The sequence below is a fragment of the Mirounga angustirostris genome, unplaced genomic scaffold (genome assembly GCF_029215605.1).
Source record: "Mirounga angustirostris isolate CCGP_5_RB_7025 unplaced genomic scaffold, mMirAng1.0.hap1 SCAF_6, whole genome shotgun sequence".
NCBI lineage: Eukaryota > Metazoa > Chordata > Mammalia > Carnivora > Phocidae > Mirounga > Mirounga angustirostris.
In genome coordinates, this window is record NW_026991714.1 from 12,287,376 (window position 1) to 12,309,966 (window position 22,591).

Below are 22,591 nucleotides of genomic sequence, written 5' to 3' on the forward strand. Positions count from 1 at the left end.
CCAGTTTTTCTTTGTAAATGCCTTTTATTCCAGAAAACTAGAGTATTAAAAGAGATTATTTTTTCCTCATTCCACAAGACGTCGTTAAGTAAGAATCAAAGACCTCTTTTGAAAGTGCAGTTTTCATAGCATGTTAGCAGGAGTAGATCACAGACTCTAGAATAAACCCTAGATTAAATCCTGGCTCTACTACCACTTACTGTGTAACTGGGTAAGGTACTTAGTCTTATTTCTAAGCTTTACTTCTATAAAATGAGTCAGGGTTGTTTTGAAAAATAAAATGATCCACATAAAGCACTGAGCATAGTGTCCAGCACAGAGTAAATAAATAGGCCATAAAATAATAGAGATAGTTTTTTGTATTAATAATGCTGATTCTAATTCAAGAATCTTCAGATACCTTCTAAATCATCAGAGAAGACTGCATAGAGAACAGTATTATTTCACTGTTTTGAAAAATAACCTGAATAGATTACTTAGTTATCCACAGTGTTCCATTTCTCAGTTGGAGGGGAACTATAAGTGTATATAATTCTACTCTGTTTTAGAATATGATTTAGTAGTGAAGTGATTTGTCCATCTTAATTTTCTTCTTTATAATATGTTGAATTGTAATCTTGCCAAACAAGGTTTTTTCCTTTGTGAAGTATGTGCCACCTGACTTCAGACTCTGGTCAACACTTGCTTATAGTGTAAAACGGAACTCCTTTCAAAGGCCTCTTTTTGTAGAAATGGTTGCAGGAAAGTCCCTTAACTTTTTTCCCATTTTCTTTCTGTTAGCTGATGGAAGTTTCTTTTTCCTTGATTCTTGTAGGTCTGATTAATTGTGTCTTATTTGTTAGGATTAGGTAGATTCTGTTGTGAAAATGCTTTTAATTCTAAAGACAGTGTAAACAAGAGACAGGTCAGGGCTACAAATAAGGCAAGCTACCTGCTTGTTTTTGTGTGATTTCTCCTCTTACATTTACTCCTGTGTGGTACTGGTGTGACAGCCTGCACTTCAGTAGGCAGCAAAACATTGTGTCATAAATTAGCTGACAGGGAAATGTCACTTGTTGACTCATAGGTGTAAGTTCTTGGAATGTATACCAATGCTTCCTGCACTCCTTTGACCCCCACTGTAGTATTCTTCCTGGCTTCTGTTGGGTTGCTCTTAGCTGTTTGGAGTGCTGTTATAATGTAGCAGTGAAACTTGGAAACTAGGGTAATTTGGAGGCACTTTTTCTCTCTCTGATTGATGGGATGGCTTTTCAGTGGCATATTTGTCTGTGCTTAGATAGTACTACCATTCGGGTAAAGCATCCAACTTGGGTCCTTTGCCTGCGTTGTTGCCCTTCTCTGCTAGAATCATAAGCGTCTCAGTTGGGCTGAGTATTTCATTCTTTTTCATTATGATTACATTGAAGTATCAGAGGATGATGTATATACGTTAATGTCTAATTAAAACCTCAGCATACCTGGGCACCTGGGTAGCTCAGTTGGTTAAGCAAATGTCTGACTCTTGGTTTCAGCTCAGGTCAGGATCTCGGGATCATGAGGTTGAGCTCTGTGTTGGGTTCCGCACTGAGTGGGGATCTGCTTCTCTACCTCCCTCTCTCCCTCTGCCCCTCCCCCTGCTTGCTTTCTCTCTACTAAAATAAATAAATTTTTTTTTTTAAAGATTTTATTTATTTATTTGAGACAGAGAGAATGAGAGAGACAGAGAGCACATGAGAGGAGGGAGGGTCAGAGGGAGAAGCAGGCTCCCTGCCGAGCAGGGAGCCCGATGCGGGACTCGATCCAGGGACTCCAGGATCATGACCTGAGCTGAAGGCAGTCACTTAACCAACTGAGCCACCCAGGCGCCCCTAAAATAAATAAATCTTTAAAAAAAACCTCCATATATCTTCTCATTTTACTGTAAATTTTTTTTTAAAGATTTTATTTATTTATTTATTTGACAGAGAGAGAAGGCACAAGCGGGGGAGCAGCAGAGGGAGAGGGGTAAGCAGGCTTTCCACTGAGCAGGGAGCCCGATGTGGGACTTGATCCCAGAACGCTGATCCAAAGGCAGACACTCAACCAACTGAGCCACCCAGGTGCCCCTATTGTAAATTTTTAAGAGTAATATAACTGTTTTTTAGTTGGGCCCAAACTGTAGTTTGTTTTGTGCTGTATTTAGTGTTTGTTTAGTAAGCTAATGAAAATAAGGTTTGTATAGCAAAGCCATTGAGCTGATCTTTATTCTGATTTTGTAATTTCTGACTCCACTATTTATAAACCTGGGGCTTGGGCACTGCCAAGTTTGCTTGGATATTCTGTTATTTGCCTGTTTATATATGTAAAATGGAAGTTATGGTACTGTATGTGTATGTTTATGTTTGTTTTTATGATTTACATATAGGATTATAATATTTTTATTTTTAAGTTTTGTTTTTTTAGCTTTGATCTGTTACTTTATAATTGAGCTCCTTTGTTGCTTGGGTTTCTCCATGATGATTATTTATAGGAATACTTTGGTGGTAATTAATGATTTTTAGTAATCACTGAAATTTTCAGAAATTTCAGAAAGTTTTAAATAATTGTTTTTTGTCTTTTATTTCAGGCTAAAGTAAATGAAGCTGTAGAATGCTTACTCTCCCTGAAAGCTCAGTATAAAGAAAAAACTGGAAAAGAGTACATTCCTGGTCAGCCTCCATTATCTCAAAGTTCAGACTCAACCAACAGTTCTGAGGCTAGTGGTCCAGAAACACCAGAAGCCAAAGTACTTTTTGACGAAGTAGCTTCTCAAGGAGAAGTAGTTCGAAAACTTAAAGCTGAAAAAGCCTCTAAGGTTAGTGTGGTATTTTGTTTGTATTTTTGTTGTTTACATTACAGGCTGTTTTCTTTGCCTGGAACACTTTCTGGCCCATCAAATCCAAGTTCTGCTCATGTATTTCAGTTCTCAACCTTTGTCTTGGGCATTAGACAAGCCTTCACTGATACTTCTCTCCCCGTCTATATTTGACTGGACATTTCTTACAAGACGCTGCCTTTCTCTGACACTGTACTTAAACACTCTGTATTTTACCTGTTGTCAGCTTCTCTAGTCCATGAGATCCCGGAGAATAGGGCCCTAGACCCCAGCAGTGCCTGGCTTATTGTAGGCCGTTGGTGCATGCTCTTTGTTCTACTCATTCTCCTGGAGCTGAGTCAGTCTCAAATGGCAAGTGTTATTTTGAGCTCTGGTGTAGTCTGTGCTAATTATATTCTCTTCATAGGGGTAGGATTTTTTGGGTACAGATTTGTGAATGGAAAACAGTACGTCATTACAGGTTTTAAAGTTTAACCAGTAATATAGAAACTTGGTTGCTGTCATCTTTATGATTATGAAGCTTTGAACATATGTAGTGTAATGGCTCCCAACTTAACTTGCGGTGGAATACATGTTACTTCCTGGTGGAAGTCCTGTGACGGTGGAAGTGTTCTGTGGCAGTTCTGTCCCACCCCAGTCACTAGTCACCTGTCCCACTGAAGACTTAAAATGTGGCTCTTGTGACTGAGGAACTGAGTTTTTCATTTTATTTACTTGAATTTAAATAGCCACGTGGCCGGTGACTCCCATTCAGACAGTGCAGTTCTAGTACTGTTTTTCAGTCCCTCTTTTGTACAAGTCTGTCCCTGTTTGTCACAGTTTCTGTTTTCAGTTGTTAGTATATTTGATGTTCTCCACCCTTAACGCATTCTCCTCTGCCTTCATTTATGTTTTCAAATCTGCTTAGGAAGCTTTGATCATTAGTGCTTACACGGTGATTGGAATTAGATATTATCTTCTCTTTTCCTCTTTTGTTAAACTAAAGGATCAGGTAGATACAGCTGTACAAGAACTCCTTCAGCTGAAAGCACAGTACAAATCTCTGACCGGAATAGAGTATAAGCCTGTCTCTGCCACTGGGGCTGAGGACAAAGATAAGAAAAAGAAAGAAAAAGAAAACAAATCTGAGAAGCAGAATAAGCCTCAGAAGCAAAGTGATGGCCAAAAGAAAGACTCCTTTAAAAGCCAAGGAAGTGGACTGTCATCCAGTGGAGCAGGAGAAGGGCAAGGGCCTAAGAAACAGACCAGGTAATAGAACATGGAAGCTGCATTTCAAGTGAAGCAGTTGTGAAGGAATTCAACTCTGAAATTATTTTTTTTTAAAAAACAGATTTTGGGGTGCCTGGGTGGCTCAGATGGTTAAGCGTCTGCCTTCGGCTCAGGTCATGATCTCAGGGTCCTGGGATCAAGTCCCGCATCGGGCTCCCTGCTCCTTGGGAGCCTGCTTCTCCCTCTGCCTTTCTCTCTCGCTCTGTCTCTCATGAATTTAAAAAAAAAAAAAAAATCTTTAAAAATAAATAAATAAATAAATAAATAAAAACAGATTTTGGTTAGTTTGACTATCATGTGAAGTTGGAGAAAGCTAGAGGTATGGTGCCAGGGGATAGCTTTTGTTAATTTTCTATTCGTTTGCTTGGTTCAGGACTCTCAGAATATAAAAAGTTCGCTGAAGTCTCACTCCCATGCTTGTACCCCATCTTCCCAGTTTCTCCTACCACCATCATGAATTGGTAACCACAGCAAGTTTCTTCTGTAACCACTGAGAGATCTTCATTTGGCTACACAAGTGAAAACAAATACATATAAATGTTCCCATTTTCCTCCCTTTTAACACAGTTGGTAGCCTGACAATACTCATTGTCTTACACCTTAAGCAAATTTTTCAGATGAAAATCTTTAATGGTGACTAAATGACAACTTCATTCTAGGATTTCAGGCTTGGTTAGAATAAATATAAAACAAAGTTGTTTAAAAGACAAAACAGTGGAATAGATGATGTTTTAGTATGTTCCAGTTCGTATGAATCATGTGATGCCCTGTCCATAATCCCCATGGCAAAATTAGAGTGAACTTTGTGCTAGCTTCCTTCAGTGGCTTAATAAAAAGAAAAACCTGTCATTAGCAACTACTATTGTGAGATCTTTTTTTTGTGTGTGTGTGAGAACTTTTGGTTTTAGATTTTTTTTTTTTTAAGGTTTTATTTATTTATTTGACAGAGAGAGACACAGTGAGAGAGGGAACACAAGCAGGGGGAGTGGGAGAGGGAGAAGCAGGTTTCCTGCTGAGCAGGGAGCCCGATGCGGGGCTCGATCCCAGGACCTGGGATCATGACCTGAGCTGAAGGCAGACGCTTAACCGACTGAGCCACCCAGGTGCCCCAGGTTTTAGATTTGTTTAGCTGATTTTAAAATTCTGCCTCTTAACTCTCACATCATACATGCAATGTCTCCTTAAACAAGAGAATATAACAGTTGTTTTTCTTGCGTATTGACTGAGTGATCAGATTTATAGGTCACAGAATAATAGAAGAGAGAACAGAACTTCTTACCTTTTACCTTTGTTTGTGAAAAGGCCAGGTTTCACGTAGGCATCTTGTTGAGCCATGTCAAAGTGAAACAGTGGAGAAGTCAGCTATAAATACATTAATATTTTAAGCCAATAAACCCTTGTTTGTAAACTCTAAAACAGGACTAATGGCTGATTTTTTTCTGTGTGCATCATAAGACCACAGTTCTTGAATAACTATTGGTTTCAAGAAAAGGATCATTGTCTGGAATAGTTTTTTGTTGCAGATCTAACTTATTTTGCGCTAGTCTCTGCAGCTTTTACTTAGTGCAATTAAAAGAAAAATTTTAGACTATGTAAGGATTATATCTACCTATGTATGCACACATATACACACAGCCATTGTTTTCATTACTTTTTTATGTGTTACTCTCAGTGGGACAGCAGTCTTGCTAATTATAATGTTTTCTGGATTGAGTTTGGCAAAAGATTCTTCTTTTTAGCGAGAGAATTCTATGTGAATAAATTCTATCTTTATTACAAATACATTACCTTATAAAAAACTTTGTAAAAAAGATGTCTGCATTAAAATCATAGCTTTTGCTAGCTTGACTTTCCTAGTTCTTTGTGGGCAGTGTCTTACCACCTTTTAAGAGGTTAAAAACATTATCTTGGGAATGAATATCCAAGAGCGATAAATACGGAAATAACTCATATTGAAGAAACACCTATTCTGTTTCGAACTTCAGAATTTTGTTTCCATTAAGCCTAAAAGCAGTTGATGAATGAAGGGATTCATATTTTATTTTTCCTATCTGCAGGTTGGGTCTTGAGGCAAAAAAAGAAGAAAACCTTGCAGATTGGTATTCTCAAGTGAGTATGCATTCCGTTTGTTTTCATGTTTTAAATTTCTCAAATACTACTTTGTATTTAGATTCTAAAAGTCCAGACACACGGTAATGTATGATGTTGTCAATAATATATAATATAGCCATTTAACCTGTCACAGTTTTCAAAGCATGTTCACATAAAGCAATGAATTGAGAAGTAGCCGTATGAGATAGTCATTACTCAATTTTTTTTTTTTTTTAAATGGTGCGGTAAAGAGATAATCCAAAGTCACAGAGATAGTAAACAGCAGAAGTAAGATTGGCATTCAAGTCTTAAGAGTTTAGGCTTGGTGTTTCTCACTATAGAAAAGCCCATTTTACATGCACATTAAGGGGATGTACCAACAGTGGAAGCTTCCAGATTTGAAGCTTGGTTATCATTCACTTGGCACTTGTATTATAATTTTGGTTTAATTTAGGCTTCAAAGACTATTTTTCTTTTAAAAAGGTCATCACAAAGTCAGAACTGATTGAATACTATGATGTAAGTGGCTGCTATATTCTTCGTCCCTGGGCGTATTCCATTTGGGAATCCATCAAGGACTTTTTTGATGCTGAGATCAAGAAACTTGGTGTTGAAAACTGCTATTTCCCCATGTTTGTGTCTCAAGGTGCATTAGAGAAAGAGAAGACTCATATTGCTGACTTTGCTCCTGAGGTAAGTTAGCTTGCTTTATTTATTTTTGCAGTTATCTCTCATAAACTTAAAAGTATATTTTCAGTTCACACTTGAACAGAAATTTAAATGGCAAGACCAATTTAGAGAAATATAAAGCCATTACAAAAGATACATATGTATTTCTACCTTCAGGGGCAAGTTATGATTCTGTTTGTTACATTAACTAACTGGCTCCTACTTTTTGTAAATATTTTTAAGGACAGTAAGTATCTACTTTTCTTACCAGGAACAGCAGCAATTATTTTAACTTGCCTTAATTTCTGTAGCAAAAATTGAAATAGAGATTTGCCTGAAATGCTGTTTAAAAAATGTATGGAAAATTATTTTATCTTACTAGGTTGCTTGGGTTACAAGATCTGGCAAAACAGAGTTGGCAGAACCAATTGCTGTTCGTCCCACTAGTGAAACAGGTGAGGATGGGCCTTGGGGTGTAGGAGAGCGTTCATGGGAACACTAGAGATGGCTTCTAGAGTCACCTCAGTGTTGATTTTGTGATATTTATGATCCTTGACAGTACACAGTTAAACGAATGTTGATAAAAATGAATATATACTGAAGTTGCATAGAATTTTATTCTCAGTGCGGTAAACATTGCAGAGCTCTTTATCATTAGAATAAAGTATGTTGTTTTTTTGAAAAAACACTTTATAAGTTTGTCAACACTGATGTTTTATGCCATATTTTCTTAAAAATTTTGTTAGTCATTTTAATATGACATTTATATTTGTATAGGGTTTTTATAGGTTACTAAGTGATTTCATTTATATATTGTATTCTTACAATAGTGAGTGAGAAAGGTGGAGGGAGCAATTGTAATCTCCATTTTGCAGGTAATAAAAAAGGTCTCTGAAAGGTTTTTGGGCTTGTCAGTGTTTTCCAAAGTGATTATCCATCTTTAGAATGAAGGATTATTTGCCCTTTACTTCATACTTCTGGTGATACTCTTGTATAGTATTATAAGGATGCATTATTGAAATTATGACACCAGCTGTTTTCTGGTTGGCAGAGTTTTTAGTAATTCTAGATAGTCATGAGTAGGCTGTGATAAGACAGACACTTTCACTTAAATTAACAGTTCATGGCAAGAGCTTTCATACTCTGCATAGATGCATTGGATAGATCTAATTTGAATTCTAGTTCTAATAGATAACTGCGCTGGATTCAGCAAGTTGTTTAACTTCTCTATGCTCAGATTCCACATCTTTGATACTAAGATTATGATAATTGACTTTGTGGATTGAACTTGGGAAGTGACCAGCATCATAAGTGCAAAGAACTTCACAGAGAGCATGCGTGGTATATGCTGTAAGAGCTTCACTTAGTGTTTCTGAAAATAAAACAGCTGAAAAGCAGTCAAATTAAATGTGAAGTGTAAATTTCAATGTGAAAAATACAAAATAAGGCCAGGTTTAGGTAAATTTATTTCCTTGACTAATCCGCTTTATGAAATAACGTAGGGGGTGCCTGGGTGGCTCAATCGTTAAGCGTCTGCCTTGGGCTCGGGACATGATCCCAGGCTCCTGTGATCGAGCCCCGCATCAGGCTCCTTGCTCGGCAGGAAGCCTGCTTCTCTCTCTCCCACTCCGCCTGCTTGTGTTCCTGCTCTTGGCTCTCTCTCTCTCTGTCAAATAAATAAAATCTTGGAAAAAAAAAAAGAGAGAAATAATGTAGTAATACCATTCACTTACTGTTACAAACATTGGAAAGGCATTTACACAAACACAGCATTTTAATTTGTATTCACTGTGTTACTGGTGTAACTCTTACTAGCCTTCAAAGAGAAATAAAACCTTCAGTGACTAACCACCTGTATTTTCCTGTATCTTTTCAGTAATGTATCCTGCATATGCAAAATGGGTGCAGTCACACAGAGATCTGCCCATCCGACTCAATCAGTGGTGTAATGTGGTGGTAGGTACATACTCTTTCTTATGTTCTTTCATTATTCTTTATACTCAGTTTTTTTTTAAAGCACATTTTTTTCCCTTATTTTTATATTCAAAGGATTGGGAGAATGGCATGCATTTTTTATCACAGTTATGGATTACAATTATGATTTCTGGTTACTTGCCACATTAAATTGTTAATAAAAATGGAAAAGCTCTCCATAATGATCAAATTGTGTTCTTGCCTCTTCCAGCGTTGGGAATTCAAACATCCTCAGCCTTTCCTACGCACTCGTGAATTCCTTTGGCAGGAAGGGCACAGTGCATTTGCTACCTTTGAAGAAGCAGCAGAAGAGGTATAAAAAGTCGTCTTCCATATTAATTATGTTCCATTTCTTTCTCCAGGCTGTGCTTTTTCCCCCACCAACTATAAGTAATGCAGTGTTATCTACTTAGATAATAGTCATTTAATAAATAACTCTGAGTTGAAATTTAATCTGATCTCAAAATAACTTTAAAAGATAATTTCCTGGTATAATTATTTTGTTACTCAAAATTTATGTACCACCTATTAAAAGAAAAATAAAAAAGTTAATACAGATATACACAGACTTAAGAAACTGCTTAAATGAAATTTTATTAGAAAATGTGCTGTTTTAAATTTTCAGATGAAAATATTTTTGCACTTCCATGTATGGAGGAAATTATGTATGGAAATTATAATCCCAGGGTGAAATTAATTATTCTTCAGATTTTCACCCTGGTTACTAGAGAGAGATATATATATATATATGCGTGTATATATATATACGCATATATATATTTATATTCTTCAAAAACATTTTTTTCTTATATTCTAAATTTATGAACATTTTAAAAAGTTACTCAACTTCTTTTCCACTAGTTTGTTGAATGTCTTCCTTAATAAATACACACTGGCTGCTTTAACCTTTCTGTAAGAAAAGGTTTTCATTGTTTGATGTACTTTTGCCACCACAGTTAGTTTTAAATAGTATAGTTTTATAGGTCTGTAAGAAATAAATATACCATATATTTGAACTTTCATATTTAAAATGTTGTTACAGGTCTTGCAGATACTTGACTTATATGCTCAGGTATACGAAGAACTCCTGGCAATTCCTGTTGTAAAAGGCAGAAAGACTGAAAAGGAGAAGTTTGCAGGAGGAGATTATACAACTACCTTAGAGGTGTTTATATCCGCTAGTGGAAGAGCCATCCAGGTACCAGCGAAGTGCTGCATAGGGTTCATAGGGGACTGTATGCACAGCCTGTGGGCACATCCAGTAGACTTCTGTCACCAGAGAAGTAGACTCTTTCCAAAAAAAATAAGTATATTTCATGTGCCTTCTAGACCATGTTATAATTTCACGCTTATCTATCCCATTTTTCCAAATCTCTAAGGTCAGTTAAGTGAAGGCTTGTATCCTGAATTACCAAAGCATGGATTCTTTTTTAACCTTTGTAGTTGAAGTTATTTCTATGAAAGCGGCTGCCCACAGCAGTACGTTTCTGTACTTTTTTTTTTGACTAATCTTAGTCTTTTTGTTGTATCATTTATGCTTTAAAAACTTAATATAAAAAGAAAATCAAGGAACATGTTTGGTGTCATTTTAAGGTGTATGATCTTACAGAAATCATTTTCAAAGGCATAATTAGTTATTAAAATTAACGCTTCTATTTCTCTGTTTTAGGGAGCAACATCACATCATTTAGGGCAGAATTTTTCCAAAATGTTTGAAATTATTTTTGAAGATCCCAAGACGCCAGGAGAGAAGCAATTTGCCTATCAAAACTCCTGGGGTCTGACAACTCGAACTATTGGTGTTATGACCATGGTTCATGGAGACAACATGGGCTTAGTATTACCACCCCGTGTAGCTTCTGTTCAGGTAAGGAAACTGTTTCTGTTCATGAGTCTTTCTATAAAATACAGTCTGGACCTTAGTATTGTGTAACCTTGTGTATCATTTCTGGGTTTTTTTTGTCTTTTAATTTTTAGCTGCTTTTATACAAAACTTTTTTAGAAATCATTTTTTGAAATGATTCATAATAAGTTTAATGAGATATAGTAGGTCAAATGAAAATGCATTTAGCCTAGACAAGTAATGTGCAGCTGGTTGGTAGACATTCCATAGAGATTAGAAATCACACAAGTTGATCTGTGTTAAAATTTATAGTCCCCAGTAGGTTTTGATTCCTGGGTATCATGCAGCCAACATGACCACATTACTTTGTATGCTGTTTTCTTGTATAAATTTGTGCTATTGTGCTGGTTCTAGGTGATGGTTATTCCTTGTGGCATTACCAATGCGCTTTCTGAAGAAGACAGAGAGGCTCTGATTGCAAAATGCAATGATTATCGAAGGCGGTTACTCAGTGTTAATATTCGAGTTAGAGTTGATTTGAGAGAGAACTATTCTCCAGGTTGGAAATTCAATCACTGGGAGCTCAAGGTAAATTCTTCAGTTGCATCTTTTACTTCCATACTCCCAATTTGGATTTAGATTTTCTTAACATATGCTTCTGTAAAATGTAAGGCTTTCTCATTACTTTTCTCTATGTGGGTAGTTGTGAATTTTTTTCTTCTTCACTTGAATTGCACTTAATTTTCACACAGTCCAGATCTTTGTAATAGTGATAAAGTTTATATATTTGCTAAATTTAAAATCTTTTTTGTGGAAGCTTATTTTTATTATATTAGAATTAAAATGATCTTGAAGACCTTGTATATGATTAATAAACCTCATAGGGTTGTTATACCAAAATGTTTATACCAGGAATTCACATAATAAGTAAGCTACTTAAACAGTAAGACTATCAGAATACTGGTGCATGGTTACCACCTACATGTCATGGTTAACAGCTGATCAGGAAAACATCAGAAAGTAATATCATATTTGATTTTCCACACCACATTGTTTCACACCCATTTGTTGATTTTTATTTTGTATATTAAAGGCTAAATTCTGATTTAATATTTTTGTTTTTTAAAATATTTTATTTATTTATTTGACCGAGAGACACAGCGAGAGAGGGAACACAAGCAGGGGGAGAGGGAGAAGCAGGCCTCCCGCCGAGCAGGGAGCCTGATGTGGGGCTCGATCCCAGGACCCCGGGATCATGACCTGAGCCAAAGGCAGACGCTTCACGACTAAGCCACCCAGGCGCCCCCGATTTAATGTTTTTAATATAAATTTCATTTATTGCACATTGTCATTAGTAGATGATCTTTATTTTTAATTCCATTTTTCAAACTTCTGGAATTTATTTTTTTTTATATGCTTTACCAAGGGAATCTTACTAGATTAGCAGAATTTCTAAACTCACATTACAGGAAATAGATGAGAAGATGTAGTGATATTGCAGCTCCAAGCTGATTCCAAGTATGGAAGCTCAACAGAATTGGGATTATTCAGTATGAACACATACAGGGTTCCCAAAGTTGCTGGTATTTATACCTCTGTTTCTTTTAATTGGCCCCTAAGGTAAATCTTTTATGATTTTGTTTCCCTTCTGTATAATACACTTTTTCCTTTACTTACTCTCCTACCTTTAATGAAGACTTTAAAGATAAGTGTTTCCTCACATAATTTCCCTTTAATTGCAGTGTTTTTTGCTTACTTAGAAATAGCAGTTGTGTGTTTCCAGCAGCAGCTTGTCTGAGCCCATGTGCCCTTGCCTGAGGTTCCAAATGTTAAAGGAGAAACATATTCTTTGCTACTGGCTGGAGTGAGAGGAGAGAAAAAAGCATCCATAGTCACTTCTCCTTCTGTCATCCTCCTCTTCCATCTCACCTCTCCCTCTAGGACTGACTTGACTTTGTCCCTGTCACTCTTCTTTTTAGTAGCCTGACGGGCCTATACTGTGAAGGAGATACGGAGTGTGAGTAGGCTCTGCTACAACTTCCTTGTCCACAATTGTCAGGAAAGAAAACAGAACACCTAAATTCTAAACTTGATGCCCAATATTAAAGAACAGTGGGAGGGGTCTCTAGTGAAAAGTACTCATGGCACTTCTTAATGCCATTTTATCTCCATTTAGTCCAAGAATTCCTAAGAAAAAGTATTTTAGAAGATCTAGATTCATATTCATTTGGTAGTTTAACTTTGTACAACGAGGCAGCTCGGGGGTGAGGTGGGATGTGTATGTATTGGGAGACTCGGTTTCGTAACTGGGGTATATGGTGTAGTTATCAGACCAGAACCCAGGGACTCCACAACTTCTTTATACCTCTTCCTGTATTGTGAAAGTAGAAAGGGGAAAATAATATGAGTGAATTAACTACTTTTCTTTTTACTGTGTTGGATGACTGAAGAGAATTGCTATTGAAAAGAAAAACGAGCAAACAAAAAATCCTTTGAGTAAATTCATAACTTTTTACTTAGAAAAAAATGAGCAACAGAATATATGCCCCCTCTGTGATCTGGCCTCAGATGATCTTTCCGGCCATTGCCACCCACGCCCCTGTGTGAGTGTCCTCCTTATCCCACATGGGCTCTGTCACTCTGTGCCAGGTTATTCTCACACCAAGATGCCCTCTCGCCCGACTCGGGCTTTGATGCCCTGCTCTGAGCTGCCATAGCTCTCCTTGCCCAGTACAGGACCCAGTCCTGTTGCTGTTAGTTGTCATGTCATTTTGGTTTTCCTTTACTCAGGAGTAGTTCCTTAGCCTTTCTTTGTTGTTCATGACACGGGCATTTTTGTAGGTATAGGTCAGTTATTTTATAGAATGTTCTTCAGTTTTGATGAAATTACTCATTAATTTTTGCCTTCTCTAGTAACTTTCCTTCTCTCTCTTCCAGCTGTGAGGATAGTCTCCCACTTCTGATTTTCTGTACTGATTATTTGTATTTACCTGGCAAAACGTGAAGCTCCTTGAGGACAGGATCTGTTTCTTCTTAGTCCTTTTGTAAATCTCATTGCATTAACACTGTTACACATGCATACATTAGGTGAATAAAGGAAAAGAAAATAATGATGTAATATTTAGTGTACAGTAATTTTTTCTCTGGTATTCATTATTTTAGAAGATAAGTCTTCTCTAAAGATAAATCTTTTTTTAGAATAACAGTTAAAAATTTTCCTTTGATTTTTATTTGGGGGCCTGCCATCAGCTAAACTGTATATTGTAGAGGCTCCTAACTTAAATTTGAAAACCCCAAATTAGTTTTAGAGGATCATTTGCTCAAAAAAACAACAGTTTAAAAAAATCTACTGTTTGTTAGGTAAGGTTCTAGATCCTAAAAATAAGGTCTCTCTGGGCCTTAATTCCCCTCCTGGAGCATCCATAAGGGTTGAACATTCACAGGCTTAAATTTGGATATAGTCCTTAAGCTCCTTTGTAAAATCCAAACAGAATAGGGGAGTGGTTCCCCAGAGTGCAGTCCCAGCATCACTTGAGAACTTGTTAGAAATATGAATCTTTAGGCCCCATTCCTGGACTTACTGTAATAAGAGATTCAGGGGGTAGAGCCCAACAATCTGTGCTTTAACAAGCCCTTCACTCTGCACACTAGAGTATCCAGAGCTAAGACTTAACCACACTGTTGTGCCGAGAATGAGTCACAGATGTGCCAGGGGTACTGATGAGTGACTTGGGGCGGCCTTAATTTCAAGAAGACCTCTCTGTTTACCACCATGTGTGCCCCTACAAATGCAACTTTCTGTGCGTGTCTTATGGGAGGAGAGGTAGGAATATTGATCTAGATAGCACTGCCTTCATGTTTCTCCATTAAACACAACTCTTAGCTCAAAACTACTTGGGCAGTACATTTTTTTCTTAGGTTTATACGTTCTTATTGGAATAGATTTCTGTAGTATCTCAGGAATATTGCCTGCTGTTTTTATTGTTTGCTTATGCCTTTGATTTTTTGGGTTTTTATGATTTGTAGTGGATAAAGCCATGAAGTGGAGACAGGCATGCATCATTTTAACTGCCTTCTTTGTTTTCTAGGGAGTTCCCATCAGACTTGAAGTTGGGCCACGTGATATGAAGAGCTGCCAGTTTGTAGCTGTCAGACGAGATACTGGAGAAAAGCTGACAGTTGCTGATAATGAGGCTGAGACTAAACTTCATGCTCTTTTGGAAGACATCCATGTGAACCTTTTTACAAGGTTAGTTCCTTAGGATTGCTTTTGCCTCTGATCTTGAAACCCTATTCAGCTTTTGAGAGCTGTACTGAGGAATTTTTTGAGTACCCCAGCTGAAAATCATCTTTCCCTCTGCGCTCCCATAGTTCTTAATTTGTCTCTCTCTTTTTGTGTTTTTGCCCTGTATCATGATGATTTTTCCAAGGGTTTTTCTGCCTCCTACTAGGTTTGCCGTGCTGGCCTGTCTGTCCCATGGACTAATTCAGTTTGACTTTAAATCCAGGCTTTTATAACATGTAAATTTGAGGGATTAAGGCATTGATTCTCACCTGCTGGATACACGTTAGTAGCACCTAGGAAGCTTTAAAAAAAATAGCAGTGCCTAGACCCCCTCCGCAGAGATGTTAATTTAGCTGGTCTAGAGTGAATGTGGCAGCTGTAGTATTAAAAGCTCCCCATGTGATTATGACGTGTAGCCAAGGCAAAGAACCTTTTGACTGGGATTGGAGATCTGGGGTGAAAGGAAGCTTCAGGGCTACACTGGCCTGTGGAGAGGGTTCTTCTAGAATCAGAGGTCTCAGAGCAGAGGCACTAGAAGATCGGTGCATATATGTGGCACTTTATTTTCTTTCCTACCCACCTGAGACAAAGAGGAAGGCCCACTGCCACTTGGGATAGGGGCTTAGTTTGGGGGAAGGTAGTGCCTGCATCTTATTTATTCATATGTCTTCTAATACTTTGTGCCTAACTCATATTAGGCCTCAAATCATGCATTTAAGGAATGAACTAATTTTAGCCTTGGCATTGGTGCTTACGTGTTTTTGGGCAAGTGATTTCACTTCTTTTGGCTTGCTTGCCCTAAAATGAGAATGATAATGAGTCACTTGACTTCAAGGATTTACTTAGCCTAATAATGAATAGTGCATTTGAAGTCCATCTGAACTGAGAACAGGTCATATTGTCAAGAGGTAAAAGATGAGAAAGCTGCCTGTCCTTACTGCTTCCATTTAGTGCTTTTAGTACACTGGTTCTTTTCTAGGGGTTTCTCTTCAGAGTCACCTGGGAGGTTTGGGAACAGAAACATACCTGAGCCTCACACCTGGATTTTCTGATCATTGGTTTTAAGATCGGTTCTGGTTATCTGTAGCATAAAAATGTTCTGTGTGTGATTCAGATGCATACTCCTGATTGGAAAGCCACTGCTTTCATGGCTAAAAAGCAGTTTTATCTTTGACATTTTTATTCAGCAAATTTGTTAATGTAGGTTTCATAAAGGTGCATTTTTGCCCCACCCTACGGCTTAAGCCTTATATATTTTTTCTGGATCTCATTGGCTATAACTTATTCAAATGGGTCTGTCCTACTATGGAAAAGTCAGAAGGGGGCACCTGGGTGCCTCAGTCGTTAAGCGTCTGCCTTCAGCTCAGGTCATGATCCTGGGATCCTGGGATCAAGCCCCTCATCGGGCTCCCTGCTCCGTGGGAAGCCTGCTTCTCCCTCTTCCACTCCCCCTGCTTGTGTTCCCTCTCTCTCGTTGTCTCGGTCTCTGTCAAATAAATAAATAAAATCTTAAAAAAAAAAGTCAGAAGGAGGGGATTTGGTGGAGAGCTAGCAGTTACTGGCGTAGAATTCACATGGTCTTAGTCCTGAGATTCAGAAAATAAAAATATGCCTTCTCTTTCTTGGTCACCACCCATGAATCATCCTCATGTAATGTTTGACTGAATGTAAAAGAGAATAATACTTATTTCCATTTCTAAAACCTGAAGTTCTTACAAAATAATTATATAGTATATGAAAATAGCTTGAATAATGTGTATTTATGGTTTTTCCTTTTTTAAAACATTTTCATGCCTTTGTGTTTGATTCTCACAATCCCATACAATAGTTAGACTTACTTGAGTTTTTTTCCAATTTTGTAGAAAGGAAAACTAAGACCAAAGAGGTTTTAAAAATAACGCAGATTCTCATAGATGGTAAGTGGTATAGCCAGGGATAGAATGTTGGTCAGGAGAGATTTAATGGCAATAACAAAAGTAATTATTGCCTGTTGTGTGCTTGGCAAATTCTCCTTTCATCTAGTGTTAATAGTAATGCAGTGATGAGTTAACTGAGATTTACTGCTAGCAACAAAGTTGAGATTCAAATTGAGATGTTCTCACTTCAGGTTATTCCTCTTTTGTTAAATTATGCTTATTTTTTTAAAAAAAAACTTGGTTGTATTGGTAAGAAAAAATATGTATCCTTTTGCAATTATATTTTGGTAGGGCTTCTGAAGACCTTAAGACTCATATGGTTGTGGCTAATACAATGGAAGACTTTCAGAAGATGCTAGATTCTGGGAAGGTAAGAGACTTCTGAAAAGTTTTGAATATAAAAATATTTCAGCTATGGTATTTTAAGACTCACTGAATTTATGCATGATATTAATCCCTTTTTCAGGGCCAGTCACACGCCAGGGTTATATATTACTCCACATTCTGTCCTCTCTTTTCCTTTGGCTTTCCTAAAGCATTACGGCATTATATCATTTTTGGATAACACTGTGAACTGATTATGTAAAAGCTTTTTCTCATGCTTGAAATGCTGGCTAAACAACATTCATTCTTTACGACCCCTAATGTTTTAATTACTGAAATTTTTCATTTTGTTGTTCAGCTTTAATTAGGTTCTTGAAGTAAGCATTGTTGTAATGTAATGTGCATATTCCTAAAATAAGGTTAAAAGGTCCATTTCAGAAATTTCAGTTCTCTGACCGTGTGTGTGTGTGTTTGTGTGTGTTTTTCCCTGATCTTAATTGATTGAACTTTTCTGAATAATAAGGGGGAAAGTACTGCTCATGTTTAAGCCTGTTTTTTAGAATGAGTGGGTACTTCAGGCTCCTTTAAAAGACCCAGGTATGGGCGCCTGGGTGGCTCAGTCGTTAAGCGTCTGCCTTCGGCTCAGGTCATGATCCCAGGGTCCTGGGATCGAGCCCCGCATTGAGCCCCATATCTGGCTCCCGGCTCAGCAGGAAGCCTGCTTCTCCCTCTCCCAATCCCCCTGCTTGTGTTCCCTCTCTTGCTGTCTCTCTCTGTCAAATAAATAAATAAAAATCTTAATAAATAAATAAAAGACCCAGGTCTTTCTAATTAGGTACTTTGGTGGTTCTTTAAGATTTTTATCAGTTTTATGTGTTCTGAGTATGCAGATGTTCCTAGCTGAAACTTTCAATTTTCATAGTGAAGAGGTCCTGATTTGCAAAATTACTAATTACTGGAATGAATCACTTACGAACTTTAGTATTCTAGTATTCCTGCTTGATTATACAACCAGTCCTGTGTTCTCAGGTTATAAACGAGGAAACCATGGGCTAGAGTCTAAATGAATTACCCTGACCTCTACAGAGGCAAACTTGGTCCTAGAATTTAGATCTCTCTCCTGACTCATTTTAATGCACTTTCCTCTGTATCTTTTTGTTTGCTTGTTTTAATTTTTTTATTTTTAAGTAACCTCTACACCCAGCATGGGGCTCAAACTCAGCCCCAAGATCAAGAGTTGCATGCTCCACTGACTGAGCCTACAGGCACCCCTGTTTGTTTTTAATTCATGCTGAGAGTATAAGGCAAAATTTTAATTGGTTAGGGTCATAACCTCTCAATATGTCTCTTATTGCATGAGCTGGAACAGTGTTAATCTCTTTGGCTCTCAGTTTACTAATCTGTAAAATGGGAGTATAAGGTAGATAATCTTAAAATCCCCTTCAGATCCATAATTCTTCAGTATTTAGCTTTTTATTCTTGGTTTATTACCTTTGTGATCTTCCATCTTACTGGTTTCCATAATTTGTCACTTGACTCAGACTACGTACTTCCAATAGAAGTCTAATGAAATGGATAGCCATCTATCCGATGCAGTGGTTTTTTTTCTTTCACTGTAATTTATCTAGGATTATTTTATTTTTGTTCTATTACTGAATTTTAAAATTTCATTTATTATAGAAGTATTATAGTAGTCACTGTTGCAGTACAGTCTGGTAAAGATATTTACATAAGAGTTAATAAATCAATAGAGTATCAGTTAATCCGTTGTTTTCAAAGAAATGAATCTCAGCAGGTCTTAGAGTCATATCTTTTATTCTGATATTAGATCAGAGATTTCAACATCTATTCTAAAGCACCAAGTAGTATATTAGCTGTATGTCCAAGGAGCACATGGGAGATTAGAGGAGACTTTGTTTTTTGTATTCGGGAGTCAGTTCCACCCCCATCTCACCCCATGTTGTGCAGCTTCGATGAGTTGACTGAGCATCAAGCAACCTTTGAGGCTGTTGTAAATAAAACAGTATTTACTAGGTGGGGAGAAGGAGAAAGGGATCTTTGGAACTTTAATGTAGGTGAAAGTTTGATTTTCTACTCTTCTTTGTTGGTAAAATGAAAAAAAAAAACCTATCTGATTCATAAAACTTGAGTAAATTTTTCCAAGGGGATGATCTTAATTAAATGAAAAATAAATGTTATTTATATATAATTTTTTTTTACCATTGACATATATTACTAACCTGTTGACACTATGATTGAGTATTGATATTTCTCATCATTAACATTTTCTGCTACAGATTTCAAGATACTATACATTGCAAAAAATTGTATCTTTTTGTAGCATAGATATAGAGATAATAAAAAATAAAAGTTAAAGATCTTTCTGTGGTTGAATAAACAGCCTAAAACTGTGTGTTATCCTTTCATATTAATGAATTACATGCATAAATAGGAATTCCAGATCTTATCACCTACACTTTACTTTGAAGCTACAAAGAATTAAAACATGGGTTTTTACAAAATTGTCATTTATGAATCTAAATAACTTCAGTTGAATTTTTTCATGCTATATCATTATTTTAAGTTTCAAAAATTTATTATTTTAGGGACGCCTGGGTGGCTCAATCAGTTAAGCATCTATCTGCCTTTGGCTCAGGTCATGATCTCAGGATCCTGGGATCGAGCCCCACATCGGGCTCCCTGCTCAGCGGGCAATCTGCTTGTCCCTCTGCCCCTGCCCCTGCTCGTGCTCTGTCTCTCTCAAATAAAAATCTTTAAAAATTAAAAAAAAAAAAATTATTGTTTTAGAAATACTTTCTCAAGGCTCAGTAATTTTTTTCTTAGGGAAAAAGAAAATAAGGCCATTTACTGTAAAATTTGTTAAAGTTACAAAAATATAGCTGTGTGTGGGTTAAAAATAAAAGTAAAAATTTCTAAGAAACCAAATTTAAATCTGTTACCCGAAGACATTCTTTGTAATTAAGTCTTAATATTTTTATCATTTCACAGTGACCGTGGTTAAAGTTTTCCTCCCATTCTGTCTTTTATAATGAATTTTAAATAATACTTTTATGAATGTACATTCTTTCCATGCTTTCTGTTTGTACAAAGGCTAATGATTTACCAAGTTTCAATACAGAGGGGTAACTTTGGGTTATTTTGGCTCTTGTATCTTTACGTTTATTTTTGCTTCAGTTTTCTTGCACATTTCTATTAAAATTTTTCAAGATACTTATTACTACCATCCCTTCCACCTTCTCTCATCCACTCACTCCTACCCTCCAGGATTTTCCTAGTAGTTTATCACTTCTTTATGGTTTTAAGGCAGATTATCAAAATAACAATTGATCAGTGTTGGGAATTTGGCTAACACATTTTACTGAATGAACGTAAGAGACAGATAACTAACACTTCCTCACCTTAGAAGAATGTTCACCTGATCAATTACTTGTTGTTTTTGTAATTTCCTGATGTCAAAGTACTTGTACTTTACTTCTTAAAGAAGCCTTTTGAAGTATATTTAACCAAATTCTGAGTGCCTTAGGGTTTGCAGGAGGCTCTCAGTTGGAGTATGGAATGTGTGGCTGGAAGTGGTTGATCAGAAATTGATGAGGAAGCTGGATAGCTTCTTAGCTGTTCTTAAACTAGCATTTCTAATGTGTGGGGGGGATTGTCCACACCTTTGATCTCCCCATTGCTAACCTTGATCTCCAGGAATTTTCGGTAGGAATGTTACATAATTGTTATTGCATAGAAACCTCATTTTGAAGTAGACATGATATGAAAGTTTAGGATTTACAACTGAAAGAAATCTTAATTCTTGTCTAGTCCAACACACATTTTACAAAAGAAAACTCAGAGCTAGGGATTTTCAAAACAGGCAGTGAATTTCAAAATTAGGGTAAAATCCCAACTATCTTGATTTTGCCCATTATTGTATATGGTCTATGAAAGAAAATTTGAGAAGTTGTTTTTTCTAATACAAAATGATTTTTTACTTTCAAATACCTTGTGGACTTTAAAATGATTCACTTATCTATAACAGTGTGGCATAAAGTGAGGTTGACCTGATTGTTAATGGTTATTGTTGACAACAGCGTAAAAATCAGCTTACTATTTGTCATCTCCTCTCTGTCCTTCTCATAACCGTTTACCTAGGCAGAGCAGGTGGTAGTCGGATCTGAAATGAGGGAGGTACAGCCGGAGTCTGGACTCAGGGCTACTCATCCTTCCTTTCTCTACCGGCACTGTGGCGTACCTAGTTTATTTGGACATTGACGTGTACTACAAAGATGTTTTATGTATGTGGGTTTCGGATCGAAGGGGAAAACATTTTCTCATCTCTTGCACTTCTGAACAGTGTTCCTTGCAGATTTGCAAAGGTACCAGGGCCTGAAAAAGGCTGGGAGACCTGTCCTTTTTGCTTGTCAGTTTAATAGGCCATTCAGGTGTTCCTTTGACAGAACAGGAGTTATAAATACTGTTTTTCCTTTTCTGTTAGATTGCTCAGATTCCATTCTGTGGGGAAATTGACTGCGAAGACTGGATCAAAAAGACCACTGCTAGGTAAATACGGTTAACAGAACTGTGACAGTAACAAAGAATGGGAATATACAGCATAAGTAAATGGAATTCTTACTTGTTTTTAACTGCAGGGATCAAGATCTTGAGCCTGGAGCTCCATCCATGGGAGCTAAAAGCCTTTGCGTCCCCTTCAAACCCCTCTGTGAGCTGCAGCCCGGAGCCAGATGCGTCTGTGGCAGGAACGCCGCCAAGTACTATACCTTGTTTGGCCGCAGTTACTAAGGGATAAAACAAAACTGCTATCTCCAATCCTCCTCACTTTTTAAAAAATTGATATTAATATCTTCCCAGATATAGACAGTTTTATGATTTTTTAAAATAAAAGTTCTAATAGGAGGTTACATGAGGCACAAACACCTTATTCTTATGTCTAAATTAACAGTGGGTAAGAAGACTTTTCTGTAAACAACCCCAGTAATAAACACCATGAACTGATACTGTCTTATGTATTCATTTGTTTCTGAGATACCTGAAGCATGTGCTACGGGCCATTCTTACAGAGAGCTGGAGAGAACTGGACCCTTAGGTAACTGCTCTGGGTCTGAGCGTCCCTCACAGTTCAGACCGCGAATGAGCAATTATCCCGTTTCCTGTATGTTGAGGTACTTCCCTTCCTTAACTGCCTCTGCCAAATCTAAAATTGTCCTAAATCTTTCTGTTTAAAAAAACAAAACAAAGCCACAAATAGACAAAAAAAACAAAACAAGCCCAACTTTCCCTTGAGCTTCTCTCTCCCTCTCATTACTACTAGTTACTGTGGGGTCTTCAAAAAAAAAAAAGTCATGATTTCTGAAGGAGCGAGC

General features: G+C 37.1%; 1 protein-coding gene across 1 annotated transcript in view; it reads left to right on the top strand.

The window, feature by feature from the left end:
* Positions 1 to 22,223, top strand: part of EPRS1 (glutamyl-prolyl-tRNA synthetase 1) — a 67,286-nt gene extending 45,063 nt beyond the window's left edge. The window contains exons 19-32 of the mRNA XM_045876874.3: positions 2,585 to 2,812; positions 3,819 to 4,081; positions 6,160 to 6,211; positions 6,677 to 6,886; positions 7,245 to 7,317; positions 8,739 to 8,818; positions 9,048 to 9,149; positions 9,879 to 10,034; positions 10,506 to 10,703; positions 11,094 to 11,267; positions 14,768 to 14,928; positions 17,172 to 17,250; positions 21,706 to 21,770; positions 21,860 to 22,223. Of these exons, the coding sequence (XP_045732830.1) occupies positions 2,585 to 2,812; positions 3,819 to 4,081; positions 6,160 to 6,211; positions 6,677 to 6,886; positions 7,245 to 7,317; positions 8,739 to 8,818; positions 9,048 to 9,149; positions 9,879 to 10,034; positions 10,506 to 10,703; positions 11,094 to 11,267; positions 14,768 to 14,928; positions 17,172 to 17,250; positions 21,706 to 21,770; positions 21,860 to 22,010 (1,992 nt within the window). The 3' untranslated portion in view covers positions 22,011 to 22,223. The remainder of the gene's footprint in view (positions 1 to 2,584; positions 2,813 to 3,818; positions 4,082 to 6,159; positions 6,212 to 6,676; positions 6,887 to 7,244; positions 7,318 to 8,738; positions 8,819 to 9,047; positions 9,150 to 9,878; positions 10,035 to 10,505; positions 10,704 to 11,093; positions 11,268 to 14,767; positions 14,929 to 17,171; positions 17,251 to 21,705; positions 21,771 to 21,859) is intronic.
* Positions 22,224 to 22,591: the final 368 nt, after the last annotated feature.